Raw genomic sequence first — 19,030 nt, 5'->3', positions numbered from 1 at the left:
TGGGTAAATAATTTCGAGTTATCCAGAGATTCGGATTGTTTTGCAAATTTTAGACAAATATCACATTAATGTATTTGAAGACCCTTTTTAATGATGTAGTCAAACATAATTAAAGGCATTTTGAGTTGAAAACATTTCTCTGAGGCTGTTTGATATAATGAAAACTATAAAATTTGACCACCCATGTGAGAAATTTCCTCTTATTTACATCATTAAATGATTTACAAGATTGAAAATATTTGATGTATTAAAGTTTACAAATAAAGATTTATATAGTCGAAAAAAGTCCGATAGAACCAATAGAAAGGTAACTATTTTGTCACATTTTTAATTAAATTTTGTTAAATAAATTAATTTTTTATACTATAAATATCTTTTTTTTCCTTATAAATAAACACATTTGCATCCCATTTTAAATAAGATATACAAATTACCAAAACTTAGAAATAACAGTTCAAAAGTTCAACAAAAATTCTACACGCGTTTTTAAAAAGAAACATATAACCAAGCACTATGTCATTCCAGCAAGCGAATTGCATAGGTTTCCGGACTAAACGACTGGTGTATTTACACCACTCAATAGGCGTGTCGGGTTTGCCGGGCGGTTTCCGATGCAGTCGCTTTCTGTTATAGGTAATTTGTGCCAAAACCATCTCATCATATTAAAAAATTACATCAAAAGGTAATAATAATTGAAAAAATTGCAAATTAATCGTGATCAGTTCATTTCGCTCTTAAAAATTACCCAAGGCATGTATTGACATGATCCAAAAAAAAAGAAAATGCTCAAGAGACATGGTTCTGACCGTAAAATTATATTTCAGGAAAATTTACACACAAAATTATTGCACAGGGTGTTTTAAAGTTAGAGTAAAAAAACAACCCCTCGATTAACCCTGTATAATATGTCAAATACTAAAGTTTATAAAATACTGAGTTTACGAATTAAAGCTGATATAATTATATACAGTTTATTAAAAAATTCATGCAAATAGGGCTAAAAATAACAAAAATATAACACTTTAAATTTGATCAAAAATTTTTCCGTTGCGTTTTTTTCATCTGAGTGTATTTTTATGTTCTAGTTGGCCGATTTTGATGTTTTTTAAGCGATTTTAAACTAAATTATTTTAAACTTTAGCTTTTTCTTAAATTAGAAATAAAAATTCCCATCTGTCTATTATTCAAAGGGAAACCAAATGTAATTTTGCGAAAGTTTAAAACACCCTGTGGAATTATTTGATGATAAAGTTCTTTTTATATTCTTCAAATTTTATCAATATTTCTTTTAATATATTTCGTTAGTTTTGTTTTCCCCCATATAATAGAGATGAGCACGTTTATCTTAAATTTAGAAAAAATATAGAAATCTTAATAAAATACTAAAAAATAAACTTAAAGACTTATCTCATGTATTTTGATATTTTCCTTATACAAGGTATCCTAACCATACATAAAACTACTAGGTATTTTTGCAATCAAAATAATTAATTCAAAAAAATAAGTTCATTGGTGTTTGGTAAGCGCTTCAATAGGTATTTGTCTTTCACAAAAAGTCAGAAAAGGTACGGGAGAGGTGAAATCGAACGACGAATGATTTTTTTTTAATTTCTACTATTTTATATAATTTATAAGAAGGGTGGGGGTAGTTATTACCCTTCCCATACCTTTTCTGATTTTTGTGAAAGTGGAATATTAAAGCTCTTAGCAAAATATAATCATTCAAATCAGAATATCGATTCTTAAAAATATCTTAAAAAATGAGACAAATGTCCAGTTCGATACCTACGTATTAGCCCTAATTTCGATACCATAATAATACGTAGTAGTTCAGTACCTACGGAATACTGGGACACACTGTATATAAATCGAAAACCACTAAACACACGATATTATTTTACGAATGGTATTTTTATAAGAATTGATTAACATTATGAACAACTTATTCAAAAGAATAACTTTAGATATGTTTGATTAACCCGTTTACGAGTTATCGCCGATTTCTTTTTAAATATTTCTACTTTCTTATGGCCCTGTCCCCTGTATTTACTTATGAGCACCAGTCAAGGTAAAAGATAACTGTCAAATGAAATTGTCATTTCAGAAATTTATCTATTTAGTGCTTTATTATTAAAAACTCATACCTACATCGAAAATATTAGCCATGAATTACACTACCGAAGAAAAAGTATTGATTAAATGGCATTATCAAAAAAATAGTTATCAAAAGGTGTCGGACATGTTTACTGCTCTGTATCCGAATAGACCGATACCTGGAAAATCTACAATCGCAAGGAATATCCAGAGATTTGAGACTAAAGGTACCCTAATAAATAAATGCAGATGTTAAGCAAGGCAGGAACAAAGGGAAGATGCAAGAAATGATAGCGACTTGGAAGTTTTATTGTGCGTGGAAGAGAACGATGGAAAGATCAGCGCAAGGAAACTTGAGGATGAAATAGGAATAGATCACACTACAGCGTTTCGAATTTTGAAACGACATAAATACTATTCCTTCAAATATGAAAAGCACCAAGAGCTACGAGATGGGGACGAAATACGGCGACAGGCGTTTTGTTTTGATATGATGGAAAAAGCAAACACGTATAGGGAATTTTTAAAAAACATATGTTTCACTGACGAATGCACGTTTACCTTAAATAATGAACTCAATGTTCAAAATTATCGATATTGGAACAAAGAAAACCAACACAGGTTTGTCGAAACAAGGACGCAATATCCACAGAAAGTAAATGTTTGGGCAGGGATATTCGGACACAATATTATCGGTGCTGGAAATATACAAAGGAGATTTTTGAGCACGTACCCGCCGATAATTGGGACGAGCGGAAAAATATAAAATGGTGTGCTGAAGACAGGAGGAGGTAGTTAGTTAGTCCATCGATGTGAGTCGTATTATACAGTCAGTAATTCGCGTTATCAGTCCGTTAGTAGAAGACAGCGCAGACTGAAGATGTTCCTGTAAGTACTTAGTTAAGTAAACCGTTAAGTCTTGGCATTCCCCAAAATTGTATTATACTGTGAACTTTATGTTAAATAAATGTGTATTTTATTCAATGGTTGTTTTGATTGAGAGAGAGAACCTGGTATAGCGAACCTAGCAAACAACCCCCAGCTAGGTCGCGACATATGTCGGTATATTATTATTTCTTACGCGAAATTTAAATGCAGAATGTTATTTGGAACTACTCGAAAATCATATTTTACCTGCTTGACATGATGCCGCTAGGGAAACTCAGGAAGTTTGGTACCAGATGGATGGCTGCCCGGCACATAGTACCCTGGCTGTTCGGGAATATTTAGACAATAGTTTTAACTGAAACGTTATTGGCCTAAATCATACAGTAAATTGGCCAGCAAGGTCTCCTGATATTTCGCCAAATGATTTCTTTCTCTGGGGCCATTTAAAAAACAGGATATACAAGGATAAAAAATACCCAAATCTAGATGAGTTAAAAAATGTTATTTCTGCCGAATGCAATAGAATTTCAGTTTACCAACTAGCGAATGTAAGAAGAGAATTTTATAATCGCCTGGGTTATTGTCTAGTAGTCGACGGAGGAATATTTGAACATCTTCTTAAATCCTAAAGTTTTAACAATTTAATAGTAGGTACCTAAATTAATAAGGTATTGAATATTGTAATAATACTATAATTAACCTTGTAATTGATTACTTTATTTTACTTTATTTCAAAATAATTTGTATTTATAAATACATCTTTAAGATTTCCGATGTAGTAATGAGTTTTCAATAATAATAAAGCACTAAATAGGTAAATTTCTGAAATGACAACTTCATTTGACAGTTATCTTTTACCTTGACTGGTGATGATAAGTAAATACAGGGCCATAAGAAAGGAGTAGTATTTAAAAAGAAATCGGTGATAACTCGTAAACGAGCTAATCAAAAATATCTAAAGTTATTCTTTTGAATGTGGGTTTTAGTGCTCTTCAATAAACCTAAATAGAATTATTCTCTAAAATAATTAGGGAAGCCAATTATTGACCCCATTAAAATTTACATGGGATTTCCTATGTCCCGTCCGACGATGCAACACCCGGTATATAGAAAATTAAATATTTCTGCCGTACTAAAATGTTGTGAAATATAAGATACGCCTTTACATTTTGAGACCATGCAATGATATAATGCTGACTTTATCTGTGATACTGTAAGTAGTTTACTGTTTAACATTTTAGTGTTTGAAAAAAATACTCGCTCACCCTATACATATATTAAATAAATAAATTATTCACCTCGCGCTGCTCCTCATTTAAAACTTTTCCTATGTTTAGTGTTGGCAAATTTTCGCCTAGTAGTTCAACTAAAGTATTTCAATATCACTTTTTATGGCCAGGATGTGGCTTCGTGTGACTACTTTAATTAAAATAATCCTGTTACTAAGAGAGAACAAAGCTTTATTCATCTTCAGTGAAAAATACCGTTTGAAAAAGTACAGAAAATCTATTAAAATAATATGATTCAAGGGATCAATAATTTTTCAAAGTACATATGTGTTAAATTTATTGATAAAGACAACCTTAGTGTATGTATATTGAGCTCACTCTCTGTATAGGTATTATACCGGCCGAGTCTTAAATAAGTGCAAATATTTTAAGGGTAATTCGACCCCAGAACACACATCTATGAGGTTTTATTCGCATAAAAAGATGTTAAAAATCGTGCATTTTTTAAATTTTCCTGTATATTTTGGAAAACTTTTTAGAACTGCCTGTTCACCGCATATTTTCCCCACAGTATAGTTTGATAATATCTTATGTTACCATGGTTATGGCACAAAAAATACCGAATATTACCGAAAAAACGGGTGGCTCTCAAAGTTTTTTAAAAATAAATATATTTTTTTTAATTTTCAAACTTCATAACTCAGTTATTTTGGCCTTATGTGAAAAACGACAAAGAGAAAATATGTTTCTTTTATCAAGATCTACCAGCCATGAAAATATTAGACTTAATTCAAGACTCACCGTGTATATCTGTATATTCTTATATATATATATATATATATATATATATATATATATATATATATATATATATATATATATATATATATATATATATATATATATATATATATATATATATATATATATATATATAGTCTGTTAAATGGGAAAATTTGGAGAGTGACTGACAGCTGTCATTTGTCATTTTCATTCAAAACTTGATTTTCTGTCCTTTTCTGTCCTTTTTGTGTCGTTTGTCGAAATAGCCTTTTCTGTCGTGGGAGAGTTTATTAGTAGCATTTTTAGTAAATATTTACTACAGAATATTTACTAAAAATGCTCATGATCCACTTTCTTATCTCTCTAATGATATTGTAAACTTACACAGTTTCTTTTTTTCGCCCATAGTTTTAGAAGAGCTTCGCAGTACAATTAATACCATCAAAAATAAATCCTCTTCTGGGACCGACGGGATAACTTTAAAAATGTTTTCGAATCTGCCAGAAAGCACTCTGAATCACCTAACAACTTTAATAAACATGTCGTTCCAAAATGGTATTTTTCCAAAATGTCTTAAGACGGCAATAATCATTCCTCTGCATAAAGGAGGAGACAAAGATGAAGCTTCTAACTATCGCCCAATTGCACTCTTACCAAGGCTATCTAAGATCATAGAAAGGTTGGTTAAAAGAAGGCTGGTATCTTTTCTGTTTAAGTACAAAATACTTACTGAATATCAATTTGGATTTCTAAGCAACAAGTCCACAAATGACGCTATGTTTTCCCTCCTTAATAAAGTTTACTCCAGCCTAAACAACCATCATTCTACAGCAACAATTTTCTGTGATTTTTCTAAGGCGTTCGATTGTGTAAATCATAAGATCTTAATTAATAAACTGCAGCATTATGGGTTCAGGGGATCATCTCTCGAATGGTTTAAGTCGTATCTGAGCAACAGAAGTCAACTTGTGAGGGTGGATACCACGTTGTCTTCTAGCAAGCCAATAGAATGTGGAGTACCACAAGGCTCAGTACTAGGCCCTATTTTGTTTCTTCTTTTTATTAACGACATTGCTAACATAAACATCAGTGGCAAAATATGTCTTTTTGCGGACGACACTAGCTTCACTTGGAGCAACAAGGACATCACGGCACTTCATAGGATTATATCAAATGACTTAATCACCATTAAATCTTGGTGCGATTCGAACCTCCTGAGTCTCAAAATTTCTAAAACTAAAGCTTTGTCGTATAAAAAAACTCGTTGCAGCTTTTGTACTTAACAACACCACCATTGACGTCGTCAAATCTGTAAAGTTCTTAGGGCTTGTTGTGGACAATTCTCTGAAATGGGACATACATATCGAAGCTTTGTCGAAAAAATTGAGCTCTGCCTGTTTTGCATTAAGGTCTGTTTCTAAGGAGCTTAACTTGTCAGTGGCTAGAACTGTTTATTATGCACTTTTTGAGTCGCACCTCAGGTATGCCCTTCCATTCTGGGGTACGTGTTGTGCGACTCAATTTGACCACATTTTCAGGCTCCAGAAGAGAGCTGTTCGATATTCACTGGGACTAAACAGCAGAACTCATTGCCGGGACTTTTTTAAAAAATTAAAAATATTGACTCTTCCTTCCTTATTTATATTTGAATCCGTTTGCCTAATACGTAAACATGTATCAGCTTCTCAAGAAAGGCCATCTCACACTTATCCACTCAGAAACGCGGAGCAAGATCTTTATCTACCTACCCCACGCTCAGAGTTAGTTAAAAGTTCAATATTATACAACTCGAAAAAAATGCACAATCACCTGCCATTTGAAATCAAATCCATAACATCATTTTTTCATTTCGCAAAGCATTGAACTCTTATTTACTAGACAAGGCTTTCTACGCCGTAAATGAATTATATTTTGAAAATCAAATTTGATCTTGTAAACACTGGTCTAATGTTTGCTATTGCTATATTTACTAATGACATCGAAATGAATTTATTTAGAGGTCATTGATATTTTACTATAAACTAGCTAAATATTTTTGAATATTATTTTTTTTTGACATTATAAACATTTATAAATGTTTATTTTAACAATAAGACTGACAATATTATTTGTATAATGTTTTGTATTATCTTTTGTTTGTTTGTTTGTGTACCTTGTTTTTTTACTTTGTTTGTTAGTTTACCTTTGTCTACATATAAAATTATGTAAAATTACATAGGGAATGTCATCGATCTTCATTTCCAAGCCATCTGGACGCCATTTTCTTTTCAAAAAAAACAAAGCCGAACTTTTAAAAAAAACAGAGCCGTACTTGAAATTAGTTTAAATAAATTGTGTTCAAATGTCTGAAATAAAAAAATTGTTGTGGCAAAATTAAATGTGGCAATAATGTGGCATATCATTATACTCGGAAGACGAGTTCTTTCAAAACCTGAAATAAAAAATGCAGGTCCGTATTTAAAAAAAATTAAGTTGGCCTCTGTATCTCAGAAATTATAAGCTAATTTGAAAATCTAAAAATACTAACAGATAGTCCTAATAAAGTGGCTATGGGAATGTACAATTATTTTTTTGATTTTCTAAAAAGTAACGACAGGAAAAAATAAAGTTGATTTTCAAAAAAAATCCGGTTTTTTTTTTCAAAAAACTCAGCAATCCTTGAAATTTTTAAAACTTTTTTGATGGCATCTTTGTGAACATCCCAAGGCGGCAACTTTACGCCAATTCAACCATATTGGTATCTATTACGGTTTCCGAGATATCAATGCTCGTGCCCCGAAAATTCAGACTAAAACAAAATCCAGACTAAAACTCAGACAGGGACACCCTGTATATTAAAAGAAAAAATCGTTTAACTGAAAAATTGTTACCCCCACCCTTGACTCATTCTTGTACATACACTAAATGAGTAAATATTCCACTACGTTGAGCCAGTAAATGACCCCTTCGGATTTTATGACTTCGATGAATCACAATATGGTCATTGTTTGTGTTAATTTAATTGTTGTTTTAAAAAATGCCCCACAGTTCTACAATTACATTAGTGGTACACTCGTCGTGGTGAAAATGTGTAACAAAGCTCTGCCAGTTATGGAAAATAGGTATTTATAATACTATATTAATTAATTTATAATTAATTGTAATTGTTAATTAGTATTTGTGAAAGACTAATTACAGTCCAATTAGTGTTTCTGTAAAGATCTGTTCTTTTTATTATACTTTGTCAAAAATGTGAAAAATGACTCTTTGTTTAGAATTTTAAATTAAAATCATCAAAATAAATTATATTTTGTAAATTCTGTTAAATAATATAACTCTATAAATTATACTGAAACATAACGTTATAAATATAATATATACTAAATAATAATACCGGGTGCATCTCGAAAGAAGCTCACCTCTATAGCTTTTTTATTTTTTTAGATAAAAAAACGATATTTGGTATGTTAGCATATGACTTAAATTAGGATTGATTGACGTATTCAATTGTTTTTGGTCACTTCCTGTTTCACCGGAAATGACTACAACTTGTGATTTTTAATTAGCACCCTCGGTATATTTTTACTTTATTCGATAGAAAATGACACTCCGGGTAGAATGACATACCATATGTCAACTTTTGACATTTTCGCTTTAAAAAATCGTATTTTAAATTTCAGTCTAGAGTGGGGCTGTGTTAAAAACACTAATTTTTAATCAAGGAGCCTTGGAAAAATATATTTCATCGTCTAGTGTTTTTAGTGTATTGTCCTGGCCGGTTAAGAGATGCCCAAATCATATTTTTAATCATATCTCAATTTTTTCAAATGGAACAAGGGTGGCTCATTAGCATATTTGGAAAAAGCATTTTTTACTAATAAATTGGTACCACACACTTGGTATTTCGAGTCAAATTGTCGTTATGAACCGCATTTTACAATTTCCAATAAACCACATGCGAAAATGTCAAAGTTGACATATGATATGTCATTTTATTCAGAGTGTCTTTTTCTATCCATTAAACTAGAAATATACCGAGGATGCCCTTTATTAAACAAAAATTGTAGTCATTTCCGCTGCAATAGGAAGTGACCAAAACAATTAATTACGTCAGTTACGTCAGTTAATTCTAATTTATGTCATATTCTTACATACCGAATCTCGTTTTTTTGTCTGGCAAAATAAAAAAGTTATTGAGTTTTTGAGACACTTTTGAGACGCATCCGGTATAATTAAAATTAGATATTATTTTTAATGAAGGTATAATTAAATTTAAAAATAATAAATATATAAGAAAATATAGATATAAAAATAAATATTAATTAACACTAAATAAAGGCAATGCCTTTGTATAAAGAAGTTTTTTCAAGATATGATATAATTACATTATTTCAAATAAACATTTTATAATTAATATTTTTCAGCCACAAAATTTTAAGTAGGTGGGTAAAATCTGTTTTAAGATCCTTATATGAAATTTAAGTAAACCTTCTAAAAAAAGACTAAGATTTTAAATCAAAAACAAGGATTATAAAAATTTTTAATCCTTCATAATTAATTATCTATTGTTTTAAACAATTCTGTATTAAAATAAGAGCGAATAGTACGAAAAACAATGAGTTATAATAAGGAATTAATTTTTATGAGAGGAATTTTAATGGCAAAGGATTAGTGGAGTTAAACTGTGAATAAATCGACAGATAACTAAGTGTATTATAAATAAATTAAAATCTGGATTATACAAGCTAACCCTTTATTTTGTTTTTGGTTATATATAGGATATGAGATGATATTAAATCTATAATATACAGGGTGAGTTTCCTACGATGTTCTGTATGGGTATCTCGGAAACTACTGGAGATAGAAAGTCGGTTAATGGGGAAAGAATTGCAGTTTTGTAGGTTCATAAATATGCGCCTTTCAGGTTTTTGAAAAAGTTCATGGCTTACTAGATATTTCGAAAAAAAGAAATTTTGGCTATTTTAAAAATTGTCTCTAATTTCATTATAATCTATTTTATATAAAGATATTTTTTTATGAAGTCATGGCCAACTATGGTTAGGCTTTATGGACAGCCTTTAGAAAAAATCGGAGAACACAAACTCATTAGGGATGTGATAATTTACAACTTTTATCTGAAAACTTTTTGTCTAAAATAGATTATAATGTAAGTAGGGACATGAAAAGGACATTTTGAAAAAGTTCATGTAAGCCATGAACTTTTTCAAAAATCTGAAAGGCGCATATTTATGACCACACAAAACTGCAATTCTTTCCCCATCTAACCAACTCTATCTCCAGTGGTTTCTGAGATACCCATAGAGAACATCGTAGGAAACTAACCCTGTATATAATATAAATATTTTTTCTTCCTTTCGTATACAGGGTGGTCCGTACTGTATTCCGGAAACTTCGGCAGCATATTCTGCAGATTAAAATAAGTTAAAAAGTTCGTATAAATGTATGTTCTAAAATGCTTAGTTTCGGAGATACAGGGCGTAGAAGTTCCATTTTTATTTAGATTTTTTCCAAATAATTTATGAAGTAACTTCAATATTTGGATGAAAATTGGTGTCTGGGAGTTTTTTGACATGAGAAATTTGATTTTCATGTCAATATGACTCCTACTTGTAGAGGGCGCCACCTATATATTTTTTAACTGGTTTGAAGAGTAATAACTTTTCGTCCATACCTGCATAAAACTCCTGAGTAAAAAAATATACATTTACGACTTTTACTACATAAAAAAGGTCTCTTGGTAAAAATCGCTAAGAGTAATGGTTCTCGAGATATTTGGAATCGAAATTATGAATACCTGTCATCATTGACATAATTAAACATGTTGACTAAATAGTTACTAAACTGAAATCATAAATTTGAAATCTTTTTGTGCCAAAAGTTCAACAGAAATTGTTTAATCATTATTTTTTCGCAGAAAAAAGTATGATTAATTTAAAAAAAATAAAAATTTATTATTTCAGTCAAATAGCTATATTCAACGTGTGCTTATTTTTTGTCAATAATGACATGTATTAACTATTTCCATTCTAAATATCTTGAGAACGGTTACTCGTATCGATTTTTACCAAGAGACATTTTTTACGTAAAAATTCATGGAAATGTATATTTTTCAGTCAGTAGTTTTATACCGGTACGGACGAAAAGTTATTACTCTTCAAAACAGTTAAAACATATGTAGGTGGCGCCCCTTACAAATAGGAGTCATTTTGACATCAAAATCAAATTTCTCGTGTCACATAACTCCCAGACACCAATTTTCATCGAAATATTGACGTTACTTCAGAAATTATTTGGAAAAAACCGAAATAGAAATGAAACTTCTACCCCCTGTATCTCCGAAACCAAGCATTTTAGGACATACAATTATACGAACTCTTTTACTTATTTTTATCTGCAGAATATGCTGCCGTAGTTTCCGGAATACAATTCGGACCACCCTGTATATACAAATCGTGTAATAGGTATAACAGATATCTCTTAATATGTGATTTCTTTAGTATTTTAGCATTAAATGGCTTCGCACTTATACATGTTAGATGTTAATTATTATACGTTAACACTCCACATTTGTCCTATGTATTTTTATACGTTTATTTCGCCGTAATTTATGATTGGAATATCGACTTCACACAAACTTGTTAATACATATACAAAACATAAACATATCCCATGTTTGAAAATATTCATTATCAGGCTTTCCGTTGATTGTAATTTCCGTTTTATATGAAGCAAAAAATTAGGTACTCTTTGTAACGAAATATATTACAGGCAATTATTAAAACTTATTTTAAAACTAATTTTGGAGTTTATAAATAAAAACTGAGTATGGTTTTATTGAAATTTTTGAATTTATGATGAAATTCTCCTATTGAAAAAATTCAGTAATGTAGTAATGAGTATACCGGTTGTTTTTCAAAAGTTACTCGCCCCTATAACTTTTAAATTTTTTCAAATAAAAAACGATTAGATCCAAGAAAATAGGCCTTCAAATACGAAATTTTGATATGAATTAAATTTTTGATATGAATTACTTTGAAAGATCTAAAAACGACATGAGTAAATATATTTCGATAATTTCAGAGATTTTAATAAATAAATAAAAATTATATATTTTTCAACCTCTCTTAAAAAAATTATTGATAATACAAGAACTGTTCGGAAATCAAAACTGTATTAGATATTTACTTTAGATGGTCTGTTCTTACTGTGCTATAAATATGGACATCGTAAATCATACAGGATGTTCAATATTTTACGCCAAACTTTCAAAAATATAAAATAATTTTACTAGATTTTTTTAAATGGAACGCCATCTATATTATTTTTTTATTTGATGGAGAATTAAAAAATAAACATTTTTTGCATTTAGAGTATATCAAAATTTTAACGGTTTCGCAGATATTCCGTGTTTTGTATTTCATATGGCATTTTCCACAGTAAATTTTTATCAAACCCACCCAATGATTTTTCTCTCGTATTTTACCATTGAAAGCGCCATATGAAATAATACTGCGTCTATCCGGAAAACTATGGTGCAGGACTGTCGGGCTGAGTATTAACTCAGATAAAACCGCAGTAGTGCCATTCACCAGAAAGCGAAGTTTGAAAAACTTGAAAAGAATCCATCTAGATGGAAAGGAAATACTGCCATCACAGGAAGTGAAATATCTGGGAATAACCCTGGATAGTAAACTTCATTGGAACAGGCATATTAAGAACATTACCAGCAAAGCCACAAAGGCTCTCATGATATGCAGAAGACTTGCGGGAAATAGGTGGGGCTGGGCCCCTAACATTTTGCGCTGGATGTATACTATGATAGTGAAGACCCATGATTACTTATGGAGCAGTTGCTTGGTATACAAAACTAGAGCAACGTACAGCAAGGCAAAACCTGTGCAAAGTACAGAGACTGGCATGTATCTGCATCACAGGTGCCATGAGAACATGTCCAACAGCAGCAATGGAGGTCATTCTAGACCTAACACCACTGCATATTGTCGTCGGTAGTTATGCCAATGCGACAATGATTAGAATAGTTACTGACGGAAACAGTACTGGGAGAATTTTCAGGTCAGGGGCTTGGAACACCCTCAAAAGAAAATTCCACTTCTCCAACTCCCAGTGGATGATATACCAAGAATTTACAACTTTGAGAAACACCTCACTGTAGTATTGAGTAATAAAAAGGATTGGAAGAACGAAACGCTTACTCGGCTAGGAGTATTTGGGCCGAAAACTGAATACTCCCAACCAATGGGCACCTACCCCAGTATCCTTCAGGCAGAAATTTGCGCTATCGAAAGGTGCGTACAATTTATCTTAGATAGGAACTATCGAAAACAGGAAATTGCCATCCTATCCGATAGTCAAGCAGCACTTAACGCGATCAGCTCAGTAACCATCAATTCGAAGTTGGTCAAAGAATGCCTAGAGAAGCTCAACAAATTAGGCAAAGAAAATAAAGTCCTCCTACTCTGGGTGCCTGCTCACCAAGGGATAAAAGGCAATGAAAAAGCAAATGATCTAGCTAGAAAAGGAGCGAACACTCCACGAACTGGACCAGAACCGTTCTGTTTTCCAAACGGGAACCAACTGAAAGCGGAACTGAAGCATCTGGAAGACTCCATCCGTAACTTGGAATGGGTATCCTCCAACGGTCTAAGACACTCGAAAAAGTTCCTTAGAACTTATGACCGAGAAATCAAAGGTTTTCCTTGATTTAAGTAAAAACAATCTTCGGATTGTCACGGGGTTTCTAATAGGACACTGTCTCCTCAACGAACACCTCAGTAGGCTGAAACTGAGAAACAACGGCGAATGCAGATTTTGTGGGGAAAATGGAGAAACACCAGAACACCTTATCACTGAGTGCGCCGAGACGACGACCATTCGTGCCATGAACCTTGGTACGTCTGATGTCGAGGATGGAGAGCTGGCCTCTGTGGAGCCGTCTCAGAAACTGGCTTTTCTTAAAGCCCTGAGACTGTATGATGAGTTATAACTCGTTATAACTCAAGAAAGGGGAACACACAATAGATCTATAAGGTCGCGGCGATTAACTCCCCTCCTAAACATTCAACATTCTATTCTACATCCGGAAAACTATCAAAAATTTTGAAATACTTTAAATACAAAAAATGTTCATTTTTTAATTCTCAATCAAATAAAAAAATAATATACAGGGTGTTCCATTTAAAAAAACGAAGTAAAATTATTTTATATTTTTGAAAGTTTGGCGTAAAATATTGAACATCCTGTATGATTTACGATTACCATATTTATAGCAAAGTAAGAACAGACCATCTAAAGTAAATATCTAATATAGTTTTGATTTCCGAACAGTTCTTGTATTATTAATAATTCTTCAAGAAGGGTTGAAAAATATATATTTTTGATTTATTGAAACTATTGAAATATATTTACTCATAACTTAGGATTATGTAAAGTGATCTGAAAGAAAGCCAAAAATGCAATAACATACAGGGTGTTCCATTTAAAAAAAGTCATCTAGATCTACTCACACTTTTTTGAGCCACCCTATAGAAGTTTACATATTTTCCTGAAATACATCCTGGTGCATACTTTAGGTTTGCACTTAAACAAAATTCTCAAGTTTTTTATTCTAGGAGCTACAGATGCCCGACGCAGTATTGTCGGACCCTGTATTCTCCAAGATAACACTACACATTTTGTGTGGTAAAGCGGTTGAATTGATTAAACCAAAATAATTTCAAACCGCTTCACGCAAATATAAACATAAAGTTATATATTTTAAATCGGAAAAAAATTCAAAAAATTTAAAATACACAGGGTCCATTAAAAAAGGATATAAACTTTTCTGAACTTACTAATGGTCTTTTGTTTAATTTTATTTCAATTTCTCGCGGTTTCCAGGTAAAGCCTTACCTGAACTCTTACATTTAATTTTTTAACACCTCCAATAAGCTTGGAGGTATAGCACTAAATATCTCTAAAAACTCTGTACATCAGTGTTCCCCAAAATGTGGCTCACGACCCCCTGGAGGTCACTCAACATTTCCAGAATAAGGCAAAAACTAAAAACTCCATTTTGTAAATAAAAATTAACAATAAATAATTAAATAAAACATCAAATTAAATGTTCACAAACCCTTAGAGAAAAATAGTGAAAAATAAAGTCAAATATTATAATTAAGTCTTTGACGCCGTTTTTTATCGATCATACAGTAGTTTGCCGGACATTATCTATCTTATGTATTATATATCTAAACTGCTAAAGGTTTAGTAAGTAAAAATTATACAGTAATATAAAAGTTCACATGTTCTGTAAACCTTGGTGTATACAGGTTGTTAATTTGTTTATTACTCGCGGCAAGAGCTTTATGGTTGAAATATGGCAACCTCGGCCCGCTCGTCGAGAGACGACGCCGACGGCGACGCGACGGGACGAATCGGCATCTTAGCTTAATACTCATTTGGAATGTAGACAATGTTGCCAGTAAGTAACCGTCCAGTTAACAATCTGTATACTAAAATAGTACCATGTTAATTGGACTGTTATCTATTTACGTGTTATCTAAGTTCCAACAGCTGTAGTTAAATATTGCTGAAATTATTTATCTCCTATTTGCTCGACAGCATTAAACTACATAATCAAATACAGAGGGATAAAACGATATTCCTAAAAATTAAATATTTACCTAATTATACACACGTATACAACGTCTGTAAATAGGCTATGCGTTTAGCACTATGCCTATAATTGTACAAATTTAATATACCTATCTAAAATATCGTTAAACAAAATCGCGTGCTTGTTTATTTTTATTTGGTGTTAGAATCAATTTGAACGCTCTAATTGAATTATGTTTAGAGCAATTGTTCAAACAAGGTTTGCCCAGATATGCTAATCCTTGAGGATGAATGTCAAAAAAATTATTTATTTCAATCTATTAAGACACATCTGATAAAATGAGCGAACAGTACCCATACAGTACCGATATGACAATGAATCAAATAATCAAGGTGTAACAATAATATCAAATGTGGAAAAAAGGGTGGGTATTTTATTTCTTTAAGTTAAGTTTTCCAATCAATTCATTATTATTTTTCCAAAAAAAATTAAGGATGTTTCTAAATTTTCCAGGTGCGTCTCAAAAGTGGAGCATCCCTATAACTTTTTTATTTTTTCAGATAAAAAACGAAATTTACTATGTTAGTATATGACATAAATTAGGATTGATTGACTTATTCAATTGTTTTTAAAATACGATTTTTTTCAGCGTAAATGTTAAAATTTGACATATGATATGTCATTTTATTCAGAGTCTCATTTTCTATCGAATAAAGTAAAAAAATACAGAGGTCGCCATTTAAAAATAAAAAGTTGTAGTAATTTTCGGTCAAACAGGAAGTGACCGATAACAATTGAATACGTCAATCAATCCTAATTTATGTCATATATTAATATACCAAATCTCGTTTTTTTTATTTAAAAAAATAAAAAAGTTATAGGGGTGAGCCACTTTTGAAACGTACCCGGTATAATAAAATTACAGGAAAGAAAAAATAGAAAAAATCCAGTGGTTCTCAAAATGTTACCAAAAACTCATTTTTTTTTAATTTTCAATGTAAAATAACTCTATTTTGGAATTATTTCAAGAACACCAAGAAAAAATATATTTCTTTTATCCAGATCTAACAGCCCTGAAAATATTTGCAGTTATTTAAAACTCACCCTGTATATTTATAATATTTTAGTCTCATACAATATATCAAAACATTAAGTAAACAGTAAAAACGAAATGGTAGCATAATTCAAAACTGGATTACAGATTCTAATTTTATTACAAAAATGTTCAGTAAATATCTAAAATAATTAAGATATGCTAACAAAATTAAAAAATCTTAACTCTATTAGCATAAAACAACACTTATCCTATAGGTGTCATTGAAATGGTGTAAAAAAAATCGGGAAGTGATAGTACTCCTAAAAATAGTAAAAAAAGTTCCTATAAGTATAGGGCGGAAAATGCATATTAAGGGAGTTAGGGGCACTGAAAGGGTGAATTTAAAAAACGGTTGTTTTGAAATTGTAGGCTTAAAAAACGAGATAAGACTTCGAAAATCCTCTGCAATAAATTTTGACCCTAAATCAAATGGTGATATTGAAAAATTATTTGGAAAAGCGGAAAGGGTAGTTTTTGCAGGGGTAGGGGGTTATTTTGTGAATATCTTTTTTGAGGTTATTTTTTTTGCAACGTGGGTTTATTTTTTGAAAACTACATACTTTTTCCTACAAAAAAGGTACTCTTGTTGCACATCGCCCAGAGCGATGGTTTTCGAGAAAATTGAAAGCAAAGAGATTGCTCTGATGGGTTGCTAACTCTGATGGGTTGCTAACATCAACCTTAACTTATGACAGTTATGGCGCACGGTGGGGTATTAGCATGAAAAAGGTGATCAAAATTCGAAAAAGCAAATGTGTTTAAGATTTCCCAAAAAAAGATAAATGATAAGTTAAATCATGTCTGCCATGAATGGCGTTGCTATGGGTGTTTAGTTGCATTCATTTGTTTCAACGAAACGTCAAAGTTGTTCTCACAGATAAGAGGTAAATGGCTAAATTTTATGTTTAAAATTATAAATTGTTATTGTTTTTGTGCTCTTTTTACGTTTATATTATTGTTTTGATTGAAAATGGCTCAGCAAGCTGCAGGTATGTATTCTACAAAAACGTATTATTCATTTTGATATTCTCTATACTAACGATTTTTTTGCAACTAAAAGTTAGGCATTCAGAAAATTTGATTAAATTTGTGACATTTTTATTATACTTAGAGATTTAGCTGCGCATTTCGAAGAATTCAGCATATTGTCTATATACGTTTTACTTAGTAAACATTGGGCTTTCATACAGTAAAATAAAATACTGCGACTTTTTGCGATTTTGCTGATAAAATGAGAAAAACATTCTTGGTTTCCTGTAATTTGCCAATTAGTGATATACTAATGCGAGGTGTAAACCGCGATGGCATTATTGTGTACAAAGCGATCGCAGTAGTGCCATTAGCAGTATAGCTTATATATTTGGCATTAGTAGCGACTTTAGTGGTATCGGCATTGCTCGCGGATCAGTCGTAGCATTAGTAGTATTAGTTGCGATATTACTACTGGCATTAGTGGCATTGACCGTGGAAACACTGGAACAGTGATTTTTCTTTCTTTTTTTTAGAATCGACGAATTATCCTTAATTTTGTTCATATTATTTCCTCTTTAATTGAAAATACCAATAATTTATATACGGTCTATATAAAAAAATTTCGATCAACTATATGTGTCAAATACCAAGTAACCAAGTAGTTATTAAATAATTAATTGGAAAATCAAAATTTCATGATTTCTAAAACATCTTATTGCTTTAAAAACGAAATAAACTTTTTTGGTTTTAAAAAAATTTGGTTTGCTCAGTGCCGATTAATACTGAAAAGCAACTATAGTCTATAAAATGAATAACTTTGAATTTTGACCGTTATTTTTTACCAACATGACAAATATAAAATCCCTCTGTCAAAAAAGTTACTGATATTCTTTAAGTATTCTTTAAATTGAGTGCCTGAACGAATCAGATAGGTAACTCTTTTTACTTTCGTGAAATAGAAAAGGAAAATAATAAAACAAGTGACAGTTCTTCCTCTTCTTGCAAAAATCAACACGAAATCGCATAATTGTCAAAAGTAAAATGTCATCAGCTTTTGACATTTCTAAATATCAGACCAATGTCGTCTCTAATAGAACAGCCTCGGAGCGAGATTTATGACGTCACGCTAATTAGATACGGATTGTTGTAGTAGGATGTTGTAGAATACATGGAAAACATAATTATTTCTCGTATTTTTGGTTTGTATTTTAAAAATGATATAGTTTACATGAAATATACAGTTAATAAATATAATATATACCTATTTATAGTAATAAATACTTTGGCAAATAAACTATGAACCATACAAATGCAGCAAATGTTTTATAATATACAAATAATGAATAGGTAGGT

At 31.2% G+C, this 19,030-nt stretch overlaps 1 protein-coding gene across 3 annotated transcripts in view; it reads left to right on the top strand.

The window, feature by feature from the left end:
- Nucleotides 1–19,030, top strand: part of LOC115883822 (BTB/POZ domain-containing protein 1-like) — a 123,799-nt gene that overhangs the window by 73,884 nt on the left and 30,885 nt on the right. The window contains exon 1 of one of the 3 annotated variants that reach the window (XM_030902224.1): nt 8,046–8,095. The exons of the other annotated variants lie outside the window; for them this stretch is intronic. Within the exon in view, the coding sequence (XP_030758084.1) occupies nt 8,061–8,095 (35 nt within the window). The 5' untranslated portion in view covers nt 8,046–8,060. Of the gene's footprint in view, nt 1–8,045; nt 8,096–19,030 lie in introns of those variants that run through there. 3 annotated transcript variants of the gene reach the window in all.

This window comes from Sitophilus oryzae, unplaced genomic scaffold, assembly GCF_002938485.1.
Source record: "Sitophilus oryzae breed Bouriz unplaced genomic scaffold, Soryzae_2.0 scaffold_1_pilon_pilon, whole genome shotgun sequence".
NCBI classification, from domain to species: Eukaryota; Metazoa; Arthropoda; class Insecta; order Coleoptera; family Curculionidae; genus Sitophilus; species Sitophilus oryzae.
Note: the sequence above shows the minus strand (reverse complement) of the source record. Positions and strands in the feature narration are given on the sequence as shown.